At 44.8% G+C, this 20,764-nt stretch overlaps 1 protein-coding gene across 4 annotated transcripts in view; it reads right to left on the reverse strand.

The window, feature by feature from the left end:
- Window positions 1–20,764, reverse strand: part of aadat (aminoadipate aminotransferase) — an 86,581-nt gene that overhangs the window by 52,535 nt on the left and 13,282 nt on the right. For all 4 annotated transcript variants that reach the window (XM_072257102.1, XM_072257104.1, XM_072257101.1 and 1 more), the window contains exons 3-6: window positions 13,584–13,752; window positions 7,726–7,858; window positions 2,339–2,413; window positions 1,069–1,278 (exon numbers count right to left, since the gene is read on the reverse strand). In XM_072257102.1, coding sequence (XP_072113203.1) covers window positions 1,069–1,278; window positions 2,339–2,413; window positions 7,726–7,858; window positions 13,584–13,752 — 587 coding nt within the window. The remainder of the gene's footprint in view (window positions 1–1,068; window positions 1,279–2,338; window positions 2,414–7,725; window positions 7,859–13,583; window positions 13,753–20,764) is intronic.

Consider the following 20,764-nt stretch of genomic DNA (forward strand, 5'->3'; position numbering starts at 1 on the left):
CTGGGCATCAGTGAAGGTCATGGTGCAAGCGAACTCACGGCATGCAAGAGAATTCCTAGGAGCGTGGTTTTTGTCAATCAATTCTGTAAACAAACAGGTAGACTTCGACCCTATTTATAAGCCAAAGCAGGCAAAATTCCAGACCACAACGCACAGTCTGCCGTGCAACCAATCAGCGATGGACCTCCTCTGTACATCACAACTGAATTTCCATAATGACGGCCAATCAGCTGATTGATAAGTATATAAAGGTCAAGCATTCAGAGGACACATCACTGAATGATAATGAGTGCACTGATGATGTCTCCTCATATGGTAACAAAACATTTACACCAAGATCGGAGAATAACTCAACCCAACCACAAACATATCTCTTTCTGAATACATTCACACTATGATAGATACGGCATGGTAGCAGACCCTTTCAGCCCAATGAGCCTACACCGCCTACTTACAGCAATATGACCAATTAACCGACTAACCCACACATCTTTGGACTGTGGGAGGAAACTAGAGCACCTGGAGGAAACCCGCGTGCTCACGGGGAGAATGTACAACCTCCTTACAGACAGCAGCAGGAATTGAACCCGTGTCTCTGCTGCCGTAATAGCTATGCTACGCCGCCGCCTCCTGTTTTGTTTTCTTGATCTGACCGCACTGGAACCTGGAAAAGTTCTTTCTTTGTTACGGCAGCTGGATGGGAACTTCTAGGAAAACGTGTAAGTTCATAAAACAGTACAGTACAGGAATAAGCCCTTCAGCCCGCCATGTTCAGCTTAACTAATTAAATGCCTTATTAAACTGATCACTTTGGTCTGCACAATGTCCATTGGCCTCCATTCATGCACCCTTTGAAGAGCTTCTTAAATACCTCCGCTACCACCCCGACAAGACATTCCAGGCAGCCACAGCTCTCTGTATTAAAAACTTGTCCCCCACATCTTCTCACCTCCTCACCTTCAATGCATGTCCTCTAGTATTAGACATTTTGGGATAAAGATACTGGCTGTCTTCTCTATGCCACTCATCATGATCATGTTGGGTCTGGTAACTGTGTACAGTTAATACCTGATATATTTCCATCTTTCTCTCAGCTGTCATGGAGGCTCCAGTTGGGTTCCCGCCATTTGGAATTGTGTACAGAACCTTTGGGATATCTGAGCTGGGATCCTTCGCTTCCTCTGGCTTCCATCTGGAGAGGGTGTCGGACAGGGACTGGGGAATAGCCCCGTGTTGGTCGGTCGTGATGCCCAGGAGCTTGCAGCCCAGTGGCTGGAGCTATACAAGAAAGCGGAAGGTAATAAAGGTTCTTTATTAGAATAAAACCAGAAACTGCAATTCCATTTCCAATTGCTGTCGATACTTGGAAGGTCAGACAGCATCTGTGGAAGGGGAAGAGCAACTCCTGTTGCACAGCAGAAAAAAATAGGAGCAGAAGGTCAAAAAGCCTGTCAAAACCATCTCTACTATTTGTTAAGAAATTCTATCTCAGTGCCATTTTCCAGCACAATCCCTATATCTGCCAATTTCCTTAATGCTTGGAAATCTGTTTGGAATGAACATACTGGGGTAGAGGTTCCAACTACAAAATAGGAAAAGCAATAACCTGGTTTCTGAAACACTGGTGTATCAAGGGCCCTTAAGGTTGTTATAGCCGGGGGTGGTAATGGGGACAAGCTCCCACTATCTATTAAATGCTCCAAATGGCAAGGTTCTCAAGTAGCCTGTGACAAACAAGTCCAGCTCCTGGCCTTCATGTGTGCCTTAGCTACTAGGCCTAGCAGAACTGTTTCTACTAATAGGAGAAGGGGCAAAGGCTGGTTACTGGCTCCTTAAAACTAGCAGAAGGGGCTCGTTGGCCATAGTTCGCACCTTATCTAGGAGAAGGGAAATTTTGATCTCAAACCTCTGCTGCCTTGTGGTTATACCCTCTCATGGGGAAGGCTTTGGGAGTAAATCCTGAGGAAAAATCCAGAGCTGGAGTCCCCAAGACAGACCTACAATGAGTTCAATGCTGACTGGCTACTCCTGCGATGGCGCTGGTACCAAATTGCGTCACTTTCTTCCAATCCTATGGATTCATCAACTGCGTGGAGAGGGGGAGCCTACTGCGTGGGCAACAGCTTGTTCTCCGTTGCTTCCTTTGTAACAGCTAGGACACAATATCAATGGTTGACCCCGACCAATGCAAGACCCCTCCTGTTGCATCAAGTGCCACATGCCAAAACAATGGGAGTCCGATTGTTTCTATACTGGGTAAGCAATCCTCCTCATCAGCTGATTGACTAAACCAGATTAAGCATGCTCTCTCAACCATAAGACCTTGAAAACTTCTTACCGAAGCTAGTGTCCCAGCATACGTGGGACATTCAAGAAGGACGGTGTCTCCAGGACTGACGAGCATCTCAAACACCTGGGAAAAGCAAAGGACAAATTCAAACACCACACACAAAATGCTGGTGGAACGCGGCAGGCCAGACAGCATCCATAGGAAGAAACACAGTCGACGTCTTGGGATGAGACCCTTTGTCAGGACTGATTGAAAGAAGAGATAGTAAGAGATTTGAAAGTGGGAGGGGGAGAGGGAGATCCGAAATGATAGGAGAAGACAGGAGGGGGAGGGATGGAGCTAAGAGCTGGAAAGTTGATTGGCAAAAGGGATATGAGAGGATCATGGGATGGGAGGCCTAGGGAGAAAGAAAGGGGGAGGGGAACGCCAGAGGAAGATGGAGAGCAGGCAAGGAGTTATTGTGAGAGGGACAGAGAGAGAGAGAGAGGAAGAAGAGGAAATAAATAAATAAATAAATAAGGGATGAGGGTAAGAACGGGAGGAGAGGCATTAACGGAAGTTAGAGAAAATTATTGCTTGGCCATAGGCATGAGGATTGGGGAAGACACAGCTTCCTGGATATTGTAATTACAGTGTAACAGGAAGGATGTGACAGAGGATGTTGAGGTTCACTGGGATACTGTCTGGGTTGGAGGGCAAGAGCTATAAGAAGGTAAGACAAACTGGAGCTGTTTTCTCTGGAGTGGTGAAGGCCGAGGAAGACCTGAGAGGAGCTTATCAAATTATAAGAGGCATGGACAGAGTAGCATCTGTATCTTTTTCCCAGGGTTGAAATGTCCTATACTGGGCAGCAAAGGTTCAGGGATACTCTTATATTAAGTGTGTGTTTGTAGTATACAACCTGAAATTCATACTCTTCACAGACATACACAAAACACGACACTCCATAGAATGAATGACAGAAACATCGAAGCCCCAAAGCACCCCCTCTCCCTTTTGCCCAAGCAGCAGCAAAATCTTCAACTTCCCCACCTCAGCAGGAGAAGCGTGTATTTAACGTGAGAGAGAGAGTGCAAAGAAGATTGTGAGGCATTTTACACGGAGAGTGGTGGGGGGGGGGGGTGCGTGGAATGTGCCGCCAGAGGCAGTAGAAGCACTTAAAAGTCTCTTAGATAGGAACATGAATATGCAGAGAATGGGGGAATATGGACCATGTGAAGACAGAAAAAAATTAGATGTCATTAGCTGAATTTATTTGGCATAACAACGTGGGCTAAAGGGCCTGTTCTTGTGCGGTACTGTTTCATGTTTCATGTAGTCTGCCAGGAAAGGGAAATGCTATACCCTTGGATACCAGAAATGATGAGAACATCTGATGGACAGCTGAACTTGATCGAGAGAGGATTTTAATTAAAACTGTTCATATAGGTTTTCTCAAAGCTTAAGTAGAGAAACCCTTAAAGTTAGTATTTACTGTTCCAGTTGAACATCAATGCCAATACTTACGTACACAGTGGGGTTCCTTCCATCATTCTTCAGCACATCATTAATCCTTTCCCCTTCCCGTGCAATCTTCTCTTTTTAATTCAGATGACAGACGTGGGCACCTACCGATGAGGACAGCACTTATTGGTCATCCCTTGAGAGGGTTGTGGCAAGCCTGCTTCTTGAAGCATGCTCTATGAACTACAACTCAGTGACAGACTAGGCCACTTCAGAAGGTAGTTTGTCACTGTGTTTTACAGTGCGTCTGGAATTGCAGAGAGGATGCCAGATTTCCCTCCTGCCTCGGCGCCAGAAGTGTGGCAATATCTGCGGGCTGCACCCGGCACATCGTCAGACTGCGTGGGTTGTCGACGCAAACAACACACTTCATTGCATGTTTCGTTGTACGTGCGACAAATAAAGCTAATCTTTAAATTTTGGGATGGTATGTTAGTGTAGCAGTTACCATAATCGATTCAGAGCAGCCAGCTGTAAGACTGGGGTTCGATTCCCTCTGCTGTCTGGAAGGAACTTGAATGTTCTCCCGTGACTGCGTGGTTTTTCCCCTGTTGCTCTGGTTTCCTCGCATGTTCCAAAGGTGTACAACTAGGGTTAATGAGTTGTGGGCATGCTATATTGTCACTGGAAGCATGGAGCCAGTTGCAGCAGCACAATCTTTGTTGATTTGATTTGAGACATTTCATTGTATGTTTCAATGTACATGCAACAAATAAAACTCCTCCCTCTCAGGCATTTGTGAACCAGTCTGTGTCCTCAAAGTAAAGTGACGTCCATTTAGAATGGCGATGAGGAGAAATTTCTTTAGCCAGAGAAAGATGAATCTGTGGAATTCATTGCCACAGGCAGCTGTGGAGGCCAAGTCCTCATGTATACTTAAGGCAGAGGTTGATAGGTTCTTGGTTAGACAGGGTATGAAGAATTATTGGGAGAAAGCAGGAGACTGAGGCTGAGAGAGAAATGGATCAGCCATGATGAAATGGCAGAGCAGACTAGACGGGCTGAATAGCCCAAGTCTGCTCCTGTATCTTACAGTCTTATGGAACCAAGAGAATCTTTATAGCAGTCTTATTCTTTCATGAAGCCCACTACTATTCCATTTCGATTAAGTAACCATACTTAAATTTGTTTTCGCTGAAGGACTTAATTCCCTGTTTCTCACCTAAATCTTGGCCCACAGTCAAATTATGGGACCTTGGAAATGCTGAGGAAAATTCTTAACAGCTTGGTGGATTTCAAGGAGGGAAGAGAGCTGGAGAGGTTTAAAAGGGAATTCCTGAACCTGGGGCCTAGATTATTGAAGACTTGACTACCACTGGTGGAACATTCAAACCTGGAGATCTTTCCAAATGGATTTCGCTAATGATTCATCTGTGCTCCTTTGTGCAAAAGACCTTTTTTCTTCTTTTGTCCCATTCCTCAATGGTATTGGTACATTATAATTTTATTCAATGTTCATAAATCCCTCAAGGTTGCCACAGAAATTGATAGGGTGTTTAAGAAGGCATAGGGCATGTTGGCCTTCATTAGTCGGGGGACTGAGTTCAAGAATGACAAGGTAACGTTGCAGCTCTATAAAACTTCGGTTAGACAACACTTAGATTATTGTGTTCATTAAATTTCACAGATTCCACAACATATGCCAGTGATTCTAATTCAGTTCTCAGGTTACCTCATTATGGGAAGGATGTGGAAGCTCTAGAGGAGACTTACCAGGATGCTGCCTGGATTAGAGAGAGTGTCTTTTAAGGATATGATGAATGATGGGGTTTTCGCTTTGGAATTGAGGAAGATGAGAGGTGACTTGATAGAGGTGTAGAAAACACAGATAGAGTGGACAGCAGAGACTTTTTCCAAGCATGGGCATGGCTAACACAATGGGGCATAACTCTGAGGTGTTTAAAGAAAAGTCAAGGGGTTATCAGAGGTAGGTTTCTAATACAGAGAGTGGTGGGTGCATGAAACACCCTGCCAGGGTGATGGTAGAGGCAGATGCATTACAGAAATTTAAGGAACTCATAGATAGGTACATGGATGATAAAAAAAAAGTGGAGGGCTATGTGGGAGGGAAGGTTTAGATTGATCTTAAAGTAGGTTAAAAGGTCAGTATAACATCGTCGGCCAAAGGACCTGTACTGTGCTGTAATTGTTCTATGTTCACAAAGCTGGGCGGCAGTGTTAGCTGTGAGGAGGACGCTAAGAGGATGCAGGGTGACTTTGATAGGTTAGGTGAGTGGGCAAATTCATGGCAGATGCAAATTAATGTGGATAAATGTGAGGTTATCCACTTTGGTGGCAAAAACAGGAAAACAGATTATTATCTGAATGGTGGCCGATTAGGAAAAGGGGAGGTGCAACGAGACCTGGCTGTCATTATACACCAGTCATTGAAAGTGGACATGCAGGTACAGCAGGCGGTGAAAAAGGTGAATGGTATGCTGGCATTCATAGCAAGAGGATTCGAGTACAGGAGCAGGGAGGTACTACTGCAGTTGTACAAGGCCTTGGTGAGACCACCAGTTTTGGTCTCCTAATCTGAGGAAAGACATCCTTGCCATAGGGGGAGTACAAAGAAGGTTCATCAGATTGATTCCTGGGATGGCAGGACTTTAATATGATGAAAGACTGGATCGACTACGCTTATACTGTCTGAAATTTAGAAGATTCAGGGTGGATCTTATTGAAACATATAAAATTCTTAAAAGGATTGGACAGGCTAGATGTAGGAAGATTGTTCCTGATGTTGGGGAAGTCCAGAACGAGGGGTCACAGTTTAAGCATAAAGAGGAAGCCTTTTAGGACCGAGATGAGGAAAAACTTCTTCACACAGAGAGTGGTGAATTCGTGGACTTCTCTGCCACAGGAAACAGTTGAGGCCAGTTCATTGGCTATATTTAAGAGGGAGTTAGATATGGCCCTTGTGGCTAAAGGGATCGGGGGGATGGAGGGAAGGCTGGTACAGGGTTCCGAGTTGGATGATCAGCCATGATCATACTGAATGGCGGTGCAGGCTCGAAGGGCCGAATGGCCTACCCCTGCACCTATCTTCTATGTTTCTAGCCACAGGAAGAAATTAATTATTCAAATTTTTAAAATCTCCATTTGATCCTATGCTTATTTTTAAAATATTCAGTCACTGTCTTTTGCTGCTAATGGACAGTCTCTATACTTGGGCCTCTGGAAAACCTGCATGGCTAACTTAAATTAAAATCCTCTGTCAATCAAATTCAATAGCCAGTCAGTCAGATATTCTTATAATTTCTGATATCTAAAACTGTAGCGTTACGTTTTTCTGGAGGGATTTAATCTGATACAATATCCAGGAAGATGCATATTCCACAGTATTATGTAGAACAGTGCAGTACAGCTTTCATACCAAATGCAGGACATACACTCAGTGCCCACATTATTAGGTACAGGAGTGGAGCCCAGTGTGATCTTTTGCTGTAGCCCATTCTCTTCAAGATTCCACATGCTATGTGTATAGAGTGCTCTTCACACCAGTGTTGTGACATGTGGTTATTTGAGTTACTGTGACCTTCCTGTCAGCTTGAGCCAGTCTGGCCATTCTCCTCTGACCTCTCTCATTAGCAAGGCATTTTAGCCTGCAGAACAGCCACTCACTAGATGCTTTTCGCACCATTTTCTGTAAACTCTAGAGACCGTTGTGTGTGAAAGTCTCAGAAGAACAGCAGTTTCTGCGATACTGAAACCACCCCATCTGGCTCAAACAATCATTCCAATGTCAAACCCACTTAGATCACATTCCTTCCCCATGTCTGCATGCTTTTATGTGCTGGGTTGCTGTCACATGATTCTCCGATTAGATATTTGCATTAACGAGGTGTAGAGATGTACCTAATAAAGTGGCCACTGAGTGTACAGGTGTTCAGGGTGATGTGCAGCCACTTGTTCCTTGTAGTTTCTCTTACCTTACTGAGGGCCTCCTGACTGCCGTTAGTGACGCACAGATCCATCTGACCCTGTTCAGGGCTGTAGTTCGCAGTTGGGGGATTGTGAAGATGTTTCTGCAGGTCTTTCATCCAGGATACTAACTCCGGAATTCTGCAAAACACGAAAACTAACTTTGATTCTGTATCAAACAATCAATGCGGTTTTAGATTTTACAGGAAATAAGGAACCTGTCGATTGGGAAGGGAAATGGTGTTTAGATTTATGACCAGCCACATCCTTGTTCTATGGCATAGCAGACATGAGTTGCCAAATGGCTAACTCTAGTTCCTATTTATATTCAGATCATGGTTTTAGAAATCTTCGAAAGGATCCATTTCCATTAGCTCTATGATCTATTTATGCCCTTTCTAATTTTATATATCTTAATTCAGTCTTTTGCAGCTTTCCCAGTTCCAAAGAAAGCAACAACTTCCAGTCTGAGAGTCATAGTATGCATTCAGGCCCTTCCTCCAACTCGTCAACACCAAAAATGGTGTCCACCAAGATAGTCTACGTTTCCCTAAACCTCCCCTATCCACATACTTATCCAAATATCTTCTAAATATTGTTATTGTGCCCGCCTCAACTACTTTCTCCGGCATTTTAATCCATATACAGACCACCCTGATCCATATAGAAAATACCCTTTTGTTTCCCATCTTAAGTCTTTCTAGTTTTTTTAAATTCCTTTTTCCTGGGTAAAAGGTTGCATGTGTTCACTTTGTCTATGCCCCATTGACATTTTATACCTCAACAAAGTCAACCCTTCATCTTCCGAGGATTAAAGGTCGAGCCTGGCCACGCTCTCCCTGTAGCTCAGGCCTTCGAGTCCTGGTAACACTCTTGAAAAACTCCTTCACGCTCTTTCCAGCTTACTGTCATCTTTCAGCTGATGAACTTTAACCGATACCAACTTCTTACAAGCTCAGTGTAAACTCTATGTGACTGGGCATTTCCTAGGAAGGTCAGACTCTGTCAGATAGGTCTTCAAGTTCCAAGGTGTGAACATCTGTCCCGGCCCACCTACATTGATGTCATGGTCAAGAAAGCTCACCAAAAGCTCTACATGTCTCTGCATGTTTCCATCTACTCTTACCAATTTTTAATTGATGCACATGACCACAAGAAACTACAGAGAGTTGTGGACACAGCTCAGCACATTACAGAAACCAGCCTCCCCTCCATGGACTCTGTCTATACTTCTCTCTGCCTCAGTAAAGCAGCCAGCATTATCAAAGACCCCACCCACCCCAGACATTCTCTCTTCTCCCCTCTGACATTGGGCAGTAGATACAAAAGCCTGAAAGTATGTTCCACCAGGCTCAAGGACAGCTTCTATCCACTGTTATCAGAATCAGATTTATTATCACCAGCATATGACGTGAAATTTGTTAACTTAGCAGCAGCAGTTCAATGCAATACATAATCTAGCAGAGAGATAGAAAAAAATAAAATAAAACATAATAATAAACAAGTAAATCAATTATGTATATTGAAGAGATTTTTAAAAATGTGCAAAAACAGAAATACTGTATATTAAAAAAAGTGAGGTAGTGTTCAAAGCTTCAATGTCCATTTAGGAATCGGATGGCAGAGGGAAAGAAGCTGTTCCTGAATCGCTGAGAGTGTGCCTTCAATCTCCTGTACCTCCTACCTGATGGTAACAGTGAGAAAAGGGCATGCCCTGGGTGCTGGAGGTCCTTAATAATGACACTGCTCCCTGAAGATGTCCTGGGTACTTTGTAGGCTAGTACCCAAGATGGAGCTGACTAGATTTACAACCTTCTGCAGCTTCTTTCGGTCCTGTGCAGTAGCCCCTCCATTCCAGACAGTGATGCAGCCTGTCAGAATGCTCTCCTCAGTACAACTATAGAAGTTTTCGAGTGTATTTGTTGACATGCCAAATCTCTTCAAACTCTTAATAAAGTGTAGCTGTTGTCTTGCCTTCTTTACAACTACATTGATATGTTGGGACCAGGTTAGATCCTCAGATCTTGACACTCAGGAACTTGAAGCTGCTCACTCTCTCCACTTCTGATCCCTCTATGAGGATTGGTATGTGTTCCTTTGTCTTACCCTTCCTGAAGTCCACAATCAGCTCTTTCATCTTACTGACGTTGAGTGCCAGGTTGTTGCTGTGGCACCATTCCACTAGTCGGCATATCTCACTCCTGTACGCCCTCTTGTCACCACCTGAGATTCTACGAACAATGGCTGTATCATCAGCAAATTTATAGATGCTATTTGAGCTATATCTAGCCACACAGTCATGTGTACATAGAGAGTAGAGCAGTTGGCTAAGCACACCCCCCCGAGCTGCGCCAGTGTTGATTTTCAGCGAGGAGGATGTGTTATCACAAATCCGCACAGACTGTGGTCTTCGGGTTAGGAAGTTGAGGATCCAGTTGTACAGGGAGGAACAGAGGTCCAGGTTCTGCAACTTCTCAATCAGGATTGTGGGAATGATGGTATTAAATGCTGAGCTGTAGTCGATGAACAGCATCCTGACATACTGCAGGTGTTTGTGTTGTCCAGGTGGTCTAAAGCCACGTGGAGAGCCATTGTGATTGCATCTGCCATTGACCTATTGTGGCAATAGGCCAACTGCAATGGGTCCAGGTCCTTACTGAGGCAGGAGTTCAGTCTAGCCATAACCAATCTCTCAAAGCATTTCATCACTGTCGATGTGAGTGCTACCGGGCGACAGTCATTAAGGCAGCTCACATTATTCTTCTTAGGCACTGGAATAGAAACATAGAAAATAGGTGCAGGAGTAGACCATTCGGCCCTTCGAGCCTGCACCGCCATTCAGTATGATCCATGGTTGATCATCCAACTCAGAACCCTGTACTAGCCTTCACCCCATACCCCCTGATCCCTTTAGCCACAAGGGCCATATCTACCTCCCTCTTAAATATAGCCAATGAACTGGCCTCAACTGTTTCCTGTGGCAGAGAATTCCACAGATTCACCACTCTCTGTGTGAAGAATTTTTTCCTAATCTCGGTCCTAAAAGGCTTCCCCTTTATCCTCAAACTGTGACCCCTCGTTCTGGACTTCCCCAACATCGGGAACAATCTTCCTGCATCTAGCCTGTCCAATCCCTTTAGGATTTTATACGTTTCAATCAGATCCCCCCTCAATCTTCTAAATTCCAACGAGTACAAGCCCAGTTCATCCAGTCTTTCTTCATATGAAAGTCCTGCCATCCCAGGAATCAACCTGGTGAACCTTCTTTGTACTCCCTCTATGGCAAGGATGTCTTTCCTCAGATTAGGGGACCAAAACATAGAAACATAGAAAATAGGTGCAGGAGTAGGCCATTCGGCCCTTCGAGCCTGCACCGCCATTTATTATGATCATGGCTGATCATCCAACTCAGAACCCTGCCCCAGCCTTCCCTCCATACCCCCTGATCCCCGTAGCCACAAGGGCCATATCTAACTCCCTCTTAAATATAGCCAATGAACTGGCCTCAACTGTTTCCTGTGGCAGAGAATTCCACAGATTCACCACTCTCTGTGTGAAGAAATTTTTCCTAATCTCGGTCCTAAAAGGCTTCCCCTTTATCCTCAAACTGTGACCCCTCGTTCTGGACTTCCCCAACATCCGGAACAATCTTCCTGCATCTAGCCTGTCCAATCCCTTTAGGATTTTATACGTTTCAATCAGATCCCCCCTCAATCTTCTAAATTCCAACGAGTACAAGCCCAGTTCATCCAGTCTTTCTTCATATGAAAGTCCTGCCATCCCAGGAATCAATCTGGTGAACCTTCTTTGTACTCCCTCTACGGCAAGGATGTCTTTCCTCAGATTAGGGGACCAAAACTGCACACAATACTCCAGGTGTGGTCTCACCAAAGCCTTGTACAACTGCAGTAGTACCTCCCTGCTCCTGTACTCGAATCCTCTCGCTATAAATGCCAGCATACCATTCGCCTTTTTCACCGCCTGCTGTACCTGCATGTCCACTTTCAATGACTGGTGTATAATGACACCCAGGTCTCGTTGCACCTCCCCTTTTCCTAATCAGCCGCCATTCAGATAATAATCTGTTTTCCTATTTTTGCCACCAAAGTGGATAACTTCACATTTATCCACATTAAATTGCATCTGCCATGAATTTGCCCACTCACCCAACCTATCCAAGTCACCTTGCATCCTCTTAGCATCCTCCTCACAGCTAACACTGCCACCCAGCTTCGTGTCATCCGCAAACTTGGAGATGCTGCATTTAATTCCCTCATCCAAGTCATTAATATATATTGTAAACAACTGGGGTCTCAGCACTGAGCCTTGCGGTACCCCACTAGTCACTGCCTGCCATTCTGAAAAGGTCCCGTTTATTCCCACTCTTTGCTTCCTGTCTGCTAACCAATTCTCTATCCACATCAATACCTTACCCCCAATACCGTGTGCTTTAAGTTTGCACACTAATCTCCTGTGTGGGACCTTGTCAAAAGCCTTTTGAAAATCCAAATATACCACATCCACTGGTTCTCTCCTATCCACTCTACTAGTTACAACCTCAAAAAATTCTATGAGATTCGTCAGACATGATTTTCCTTTCACAAATCCATGCTGACTTTGTCCGATGATTTCACCGCTTTCCAAATGTGCTGTTATCACATCCTTGATAACTGACTCCAGCAGTTTCCCCACCACCGACGTTAGGCTAACCAGTCTATAATTCCCCGGTTTCTCTCTCCCTCCTTTTTTAAAAAGTGGGGTTACATTAGCCACCCTCCAATCCTCAGGAACTAGTCCAGAATCTAACCAGTTTTGAAAAATTATCACTAATGCATCCACTATTTCTTGGGCTACTTCCTTAAGCACCCTGGGATGCAGACCATCTGGCCCTGGGGATTTATCTGCCTTTAATCCCTTCAATTTATCCAACACCACTTCCCTACTAACATGTATTTCGCTCAGTTCCTCCATCTCACTGGACCCTCTGTCTCCTACTATTTCTGGAAGATTATTTATGTCTTCGTTAGTGAAGACAGAACCAAAGTAATTATTCAATTGGTCTGCCATGTCCTTGCTCCCCATAATCAATTCACCTGTTTCCGTCTGTAGGGGACCTACATTTGTCTTTACCAGTCTTTTCCTTTTTACATATCTATAAAAGCTTTTACAGTCAGTTTTTATGTTCCCTGCCAGTTTTCTCTCATAATCTTAATTGTTGCCTTTTTGAAGCAGGTGGGAACTTCTGCCTGTAGCAGTGAGAGGTTGAAAATGTCCTTGAATACTCCCGCTAGTTGGTTGGCACAGGTTTTCAGACTCCTGAATGGACCCCTTGTATGATAAGGTGGATTCTCAGCTTTGCAATCTACCTCGTTATAATCTTGCATCTTCTGGCCCAACAAGCCTGCTCTGCCCAATTACACCCATGTGACCAATTTAACCTACTAACCCACAAACCTTTGCAACGTGGGAAGAAACAGGAGCACTCAGAGGAAACAGGCACTGTTACAGGGAGAATGTACAAACTCCTTACAGAGAGTGGTGGAATTGAATCTGGGTTGCTGGTGCCATAATAATGTCACGCTAATTGCTATGGTACCGTACCGCTGATACTGTTTTACCTTAAAGGTCAAAGTTCAAAGTCCAAAGTAAAATTTATTATTGAAGTAAATATATGTCACCTGACATTAATTTTCTTGCGGCCATTCGCTGTAAAGAAATACAATAGAATCAATGAAAAACGACACACAAAGGGCAAACACCAATACATTGTGCAATGACTTGATCTCTATAAACAGTATGCAAGGCGGGTTTTCAATGTACCTTGGTACATATGACAATAATAAACTAGTGCCCTGTCTCTCATTACCCTGCTGAACCGGAGTATTGTAGAGCTCGTTTCATTGTCTCTTGGCCAAACGTGATGCTCGGTCCACCCTTTATGGTGAAGTTGGCACACTCAAAGGGGAACATGTCGGGGTTTGGCATCCCCCCTGCGAGAGAGATCATGGTCGGTGAGCTCCTCTGCAGCAGCTCAGCTGAAAACAAACAGAGAAAGATTCCAGGTTATCGGGCCATTATTTGGAGGTTGTATCAACAGCCTTACTCGGATAGTTTGAAAAACAAAGGTTATATGCAGTAAGTTAATTGTTGCCATGTGTGCTGAGGTACGGTATGGAAGAGTGGATCTGAGAATTCAAAGTTCAAAATAAAATTATGATCAAAGTACGTATACAGTATGTCACCAACTACTACCCTGAGCTTCATTTTCTTGGAGGCATTCAAAGTAGAACAAAGAAGTACAAATGAATAAATGAAAAACTGCACACTAAGACTGACAAGTAACTATGCACAAAAGGCCATAGACTGAGCAAATATAACAAAAGAAATAAAACAATAACTAAACAGATAGCAACACACATCAAAGTTGCTGGTGAACGCAGCAGGCCAGGCAGCATCTCTAGGAAGAGGTGCAGTCGATGTTTCAGGCCGAGACCCCTCGTCAGGACTAACTGAAGGAAGAGTGATTAAGGGATTTGAAAGTGGGAGAGGGAGGGGGAGATCCAAAATGATAGGAGAAGACAGGAGGGGGAGGGATGGAGCCAAGAGCTGGACAGGTGATTGGCAAAAGGGGATACGAGAGGATCATGGGACAGGAGGTCCGGGAAGAAAGACAAGGGGGGGGGGGGACCCAGAGGATGGGCAAGAGGTATATTCAGAGGGAGAAAAAGGAGAGTGAGAGAAAGAATGTGTGCATAAAAATAAGTAACAGATGGGGTATGAGGGGGAGATGGGGCCTAGCGGAAGTTAGAGAAGTCGATGTTCATGCCATCAGGTTGGAGGCTACCCAGACGGAATATAAGATGTTGTTCCTCCAACCTGAGTGTGGCTTCATCTTTACAGTAGAGGAGGCTGTGGATAGACATGTCAGAATGGGAATGGGATATGGAATTAAAATGTGTGGCCACTGGGAGATCCTGCTTTCTCTGGCGGACAGAGCGTAGATGTTCAGCAAAGCGGTCTCCCAGTCTGCGTCGGGTCTCGCCAATATATAAAAGGCCACATCGGGAGCACCGGACGCAGTATATCACCCCAGTCGACTCACAGGTGAAGTCAGGGACATCTGCTCTCACTCCATCCTCCCGCCACCCCACTAGGAATAGGGTTCCCCTGGTCCTCACCTACCACCCCACCAGCCTCCGGGTCCAGCATATTATTCTCCGTAACTTCCGCCACCTCCAACGGGATCCCACCACTAAGCACATCTTTCCCTCCCCCCCCCTCTGCATTCCGCAGGGATCGCTCCCTACACAACTCCCTTGTCCATTCGTCCCCCCCCATCCCTCCCCACTGATCTCCCTCCTGGCACTTATCCGTGTAAGCAGAACAAGTGCTACACATGCCCTTACACTTCCTCCCTTACCACCATTCAGGGCCCCAAACAGTCCTTCCAGGTGAGGCAGCACTTCACCTGTGAGTCGACTGGGGTGATATACTGCGTCCGGTGCTCCCGATGTGGCCTTTTATATATTGGCGAGACCCGATGCAGACTGGGAGACCGCTTTGCTGAACATCTACGCTCTGTCCGCCAGAGAAAGCAGGATCTCCCAGTGGCCACACATTTTAATTCCACATCCCATTCCCATTCTGACATGTCTATCCACGGCCTCCTCTACTGTAAAGATGAAGCCACACTCAGGTTGGATGATCAACACCTTATATTCCGTCTGGGTAGCCTCCAACCTGATGGCATGAACATCGACTTCTCTAACTTCCGCTAGGCCCCACCTCCCCCTCGTACCCCATCTGTTACTTATTTTTATGCACACATTCTTTCTCTTACTCTCCTTTTTCTCCCTCTGTCCCTCTGAATATACCTCTTGCCCATCCTCTGGGTCCCCCCCCACCCCCTTGTCTTTCTTCCCGGACCTCCTGTCCCATGATCCTTTCGTATCCCCTTTTGCCGATCACCTGTCCAGCTCTTGGCTCCATCCCTCCCCCTCCTGTCTTCTCCTATCATTTTGGATCTCCCCCTCCCCCCTCCAACTTTCAAATTCCTTACTCACTCTTCCTTCAGTTAGTCCTGACGAAGGGTCTCGGCCTGAAACGTCGACTGCACCTCTTCCTAGAGATGCTGCCTGGCCTGCTGCGTTCACCAGCAACTTTGATGTGTGTTGCTTGAATTTCCAGCATCTGCAGAATTCCTGTTGTTTGCAACTAAACAGATAAATAATATTGAGAACTTGAGCTGTAAAGTCCTTGAAAGCGTTGTGCTGAGTGAAGATACTTATGCTGGTTCAGGAGCCTGAAGATTGAACGTTTTCCTGACCCTGGTGCTGTGTGAGCTGTACCTCCTTCCTGATGGTAGCAGCAAGAAGAGAGCATGGCCTGGGAATTGTGAAGGACGATCTACTGAATGTGGAGGCTGCTGGGTCGGAGGTGAGGACCAGGAGGTCTCTGTCCAGGAGGAACTTATCATATTGCCTCATTATAGGAAGGATATGGAAGGGTGCAGAAGAGTTTCACCAGGATGCTGACCGGATTGGAGAGCATGTTTTATGAGGAAAGGCTGTGTGAGCTAGGGCTTTTCTCTTTGGACTGATGAAGGATGAGCGATGACTTGATAGAGATGCAGAAGGTAAGAGGCATAAAGCAAGCAGAGTCAGAGATATTTTCCCAGGGTGGAAAAGGATAGTGCAAGGGGGCATAATTTTAAGATGATTGGAGGAATGTATAGGGAGCATGTCAGAGGCAGGTTGTTTTTAATGCAGAGTGGTGGGTGCATGGAGCATGTTGCCAGGGGTGGAGGCAAAATCATTAGGGACATTTAAGAGGCTCTTTGATAAGCACGTGGCTGAAAGAAAAATGAGGGCTAAATTGGAGGGAAGGGTTAGATTAATCTTGAAGTAAAAAGACTGGCACATCATTATGGGCTGGATAGCCTGTACTGTGCTGTACTGTTCTATGTTCTATGTTGGGGAGAAACAAGTGAGAGCGGGAGTTATGGTCAAGGGCTCTGTCCACCATGGTACAGGAGAAGTCATGATTGAGGAATACAGGAAAACCATTCAGAGGCACTAGTGCAGAATGTCTTACTAACAGAGAAAATATATAATAGAGACAGACTGCAAGAATGGGATGGAGTTCTTAATGGAGTTGGTGAGGATGTATCATCAAGGTAACTTATTAAAGATATTTTTAAAATGTCCTTAGCTACAGCTGTGGTGTCAGAGGATCTGGGCTAATGTTCTAATAAACTGGATCAGCAAATTTATGGATGACACCAAGATTGGGCATGTGGTAGACAGTGAGGAAGGCTATCAAAACTTGTAGTAGGATCTGGACCAGCTGGAAAAATGGGCTGAAAAACGACTGATGTAAGTTAATGTAGACAAGTCTGAGGTGTTGCATTTTGAGAAGGTAGACCAGGGTAGGATTTACATGGGGAGTGGTAGGGCACTGAGGAGTCTGGTAAAACAGAGGGATCTGGGAATATAGATCCATAATTCCTTGAAAGTGGTATCACAGATAGATTCAGTCATAAAGAGAGCTTTTGGCAAAATGGCCTTCATAAATTAAAATATTGAGTTTGGATGTTATGTTGAAGTTGTATAAGATGTTAGTGAGACCTAATTTGGAATATGGTGTGCAGTTCTGATCACCTACCAAAAGGAAAGATATCAATAAGCTTGAAAGAATGCAGAGAAAATTTAACACATCAAAGTTGCTGGTGAACGCAGCAGGCCAGGCAGCATTCCTAGGAAGAGGTACAGTCAACGAAGGGTCTCGGCCCGAAACGTCAACCGTACCTCTTCCTAGAGATGCTGCCTGGCCTGCTGCGTTCACCAGCAACTTTGATGTGTGTTGCTTGAATTTCCAGCATCTGCAGAATTCCTCGTGTTTGCGAGAGAAAATTTAAAAGGATTTTACCAGGACTTGAAGAACTCCGTAATGGGAAAAGGTTGAATAGGAAAGGACTTCATTCCCTACAGTGCAGGCGAATGAGGAGAGTTTTGATAGAGGTATACAAAATTATGAGGGGTATAGATAGGGTTGATGCAAGCAGACTTTTCCACTGTTGAGTGAGACTAGAACTAGAGGTCATGGGTTAAGGGGGAAAGGTGAAATATTTAAGGGGAACATGAGGGGGAACTTCACTCTGAGGGTAGTGACAGTGTGGTATGAGCTGCCAGCAGAAGTAGTGAATGCAGATTCAAATTCAACTTTAAAGAGGAATTTGGATAGGTACATGGATGGGAGGGATATGGAGGGCTACGGTCTGGGTGCAGGTCGATGGGACTAGGCAGTTTAAAAGTTGGCATGGACTCGATGGGCTGTTTCTAAGGAGGACTGAAACAAAGACTATTCCACACATCTTACACAGCGACTTGACTTGCGAGAGTCCAAAGCTGCATCTTTGAAATGGAGAACCTGACTGGAGTTGAAGAAGAAGTTATTTAATGGGAGGGAGGACAAGTTTAGTCAGCTGGAGGAACCCAGCAGGTTAGGCAGCATCTATGGAAGTGAATAAGCAGTCAACATTTCAGGCTGAAGAAGGGTCTTTGCTGATGAAGTGTCTGAGCCCAAAGTATCGACTGTTTATTCATTTCAGTCTGACCTGCTGAGTTCCTCCAGCATCCTGAGTATGTTGCTCTGGATTCCCAGCATCTGCAGAATCTCTTCTGTTTGAAAGCTGAATGACTGTCAGCAGAGCGCAACTGGTTGGCAGGTCGTGGATGATTGTTTTTTTCTCTATTACTTGTCTGGGTGACATTTATTCCAAAGTTAAGATTTTCCACACTTTTTTTTTAAACTATTAATATTTACCTCAGCAACTGTTGATTACTGTGATCATTAACACTACACAATTCTAACATAAAAACCTTATTATTTATACATCAGAATCCAAAGTTAAGTGTCATCACTTTATGTGACCAAAGTGAATTCTGATAAAAATGTTGTACAGATCACTAATCGGTACCTGTCATAAATGTGACTGTAACTGTTTCTAAATATGATCTATAACATATTGGTAGCTAATATTAACAGTGGTAATTATTAGACTAGTAATCCAGAACCACAGATCCAGAAAATGGAATTCAATTTCTAACCTGGTGACTGAGATAGTTCAATAATATGTACAATACTACTGTCATTCCTTTGGATTCATCAGCGGCTTGGGGAGGGGGGAGCCAGCTGCACAGGCAACAGCTTGCTCTTCATATTGTACTGCCCTGGCTTGTATATCACGTAGACAGCCAGGACGCAATATTCAGGGACAACCAAAGCAATGGAAGGCGTCATGTAGAAAATGGAATAATTGGTTGGTCCCTATACATGAAGAAAAATGGCTTAGAAATGAGGCATCTTTTATTCCCCAAAGCTGTGCTTATGAAAATCCGCTCTCTCTTATTAATTTGTGATGATTACTGGACTGAGTCATGCCCCTCTAATACTTGATCTGGTCACAAACTGTGTGTTATTACCCCTCAACCATCAAGCTCTTGACCCAGAGGGGATAACTTCACTCAACTTCACGCACTTCATCACTTTCAAGGACGCTGCGTCTCATTATTATTTTAGATTAGATTAGATTATGAGGACATGCAGTCCTCCTTTATTGTCATTTAGTAATGCATGCATTAAGAAATGATACAATGTTCCTCCAGTGTGATATCACAGAAACACAAGACAAACCAAGACTGAAAAACTGACAAAAACCACATAATTATAACATATAGCTACAGCAGTGCAAGCAATACCATAATTTGATGAAGAACAGACCATGGCCACGGTAAAAAAAGTCTCAAAGTCTCTCGATAGTCCCATCATCTCATGCAGACGGTAGAAGGAAGAAAACTCTCCCTGCCATGAGCTTCCAGCGCTGCAAACTTGCCGATGCAGCATCCTGGAAGCACCCGACCACAGACCGACTCTGAGTCCGTCCGAAATCTTCGAGCCTCTGATCAGCCCTCTGACACCAAACACCAACTCTGCCGAGCGCTTCGACCCCAACCCCGGCTGCCAGCAACAGGCAACGCCGAGGATTTGGGGCCTTCCCCTCCGGAGATTCTCGATAAAACAGTAGCAGCGGCAGCGAAGCGGGCATTTCAGAAGTTTCTCCAGATGTTCCTCTGTGACTATCACAGCTGTCTCCATCAAATCAGAATTGTGCACGGCCCCTACTTAACAAATACAATATCATTCACCGGAGAGGCCGCGCGCGCTGCGTTGCGTCGCCATCTTCTCCTCCCTCCGATTATTAATGCTATTTTTAAACATTTTTCTTTTTTTTACAGTTTTCTGTCTTTTGCACATTGATTGTTGGTTGTGATCTTTCTTTGATTGTATTGTGATTTTTTTTATTCACTGTGAATGCCTCCAAGAAGGTGAATCTCTGGATTGTATATGGTCACAGATATATCGTTCATTCATTATGTGCCATGTCGTATGATGTGGTCTTTCCACGACCATGATTGTTATTGACAATCTTTTCTTTTTACAGAAGTGGTTTGCCTTCTCTGGGCGGGGTCTTTAAAAGACGAGTGACCCTAGCCATTATCAATACTCTTCAGAGATTATTTTCCTGGCATCGCAGGTCACATAGCCAGGACTTATGATATACACCGGCTGCTCATACAGCCATACCCCATCTGCTCCCATCCACCATGTGACCCTGATCAGGGGGCTGAGCAGGTGCTACACCTTGCCCAAGGGTGACCTGCAGGCCCGTGGAAGGAAGGGGCACCTCCCACCTCCTTTGGTAGAGACGTATCTACACCCCACCACCAGAAACATATATGTAATGCCCTGGTTCATATTTTTACTGTTATGTTGTACTTATTTCATTTAGCAGCTAAGCTCTGTAAGAGCAGTCTGTTCTGTTTTCACCTTGTTTGGGTGATTGTTGAAGGTAAGAGATGAGCAGAAATGTCTGCCATCCAGTTAGGACGGTCGAATTAACTGGAAGTTTCTCTGGTGAGGGACACTCAGGTTGGGCTTGGGGCTTTAGGTTCGAGAGGGGATGAAGAGGGAAGACACAGGATTTCA

This window comes from Mobula birostris, chromosome 5, assembly GCF_030028105.1.
Source record: "Mobula birostris isolate sMobBir1 chromosome 5, sMobBir1.hap1, whole genome shotgun sequence".
In the NCBI taxonomy this organism is placed as follows: Eukaryota; Metazoa; Chordata; class Chondrichthyes; order Myliobatiformes; family Myliobatidae; genus Mobula; species Mobula birostris.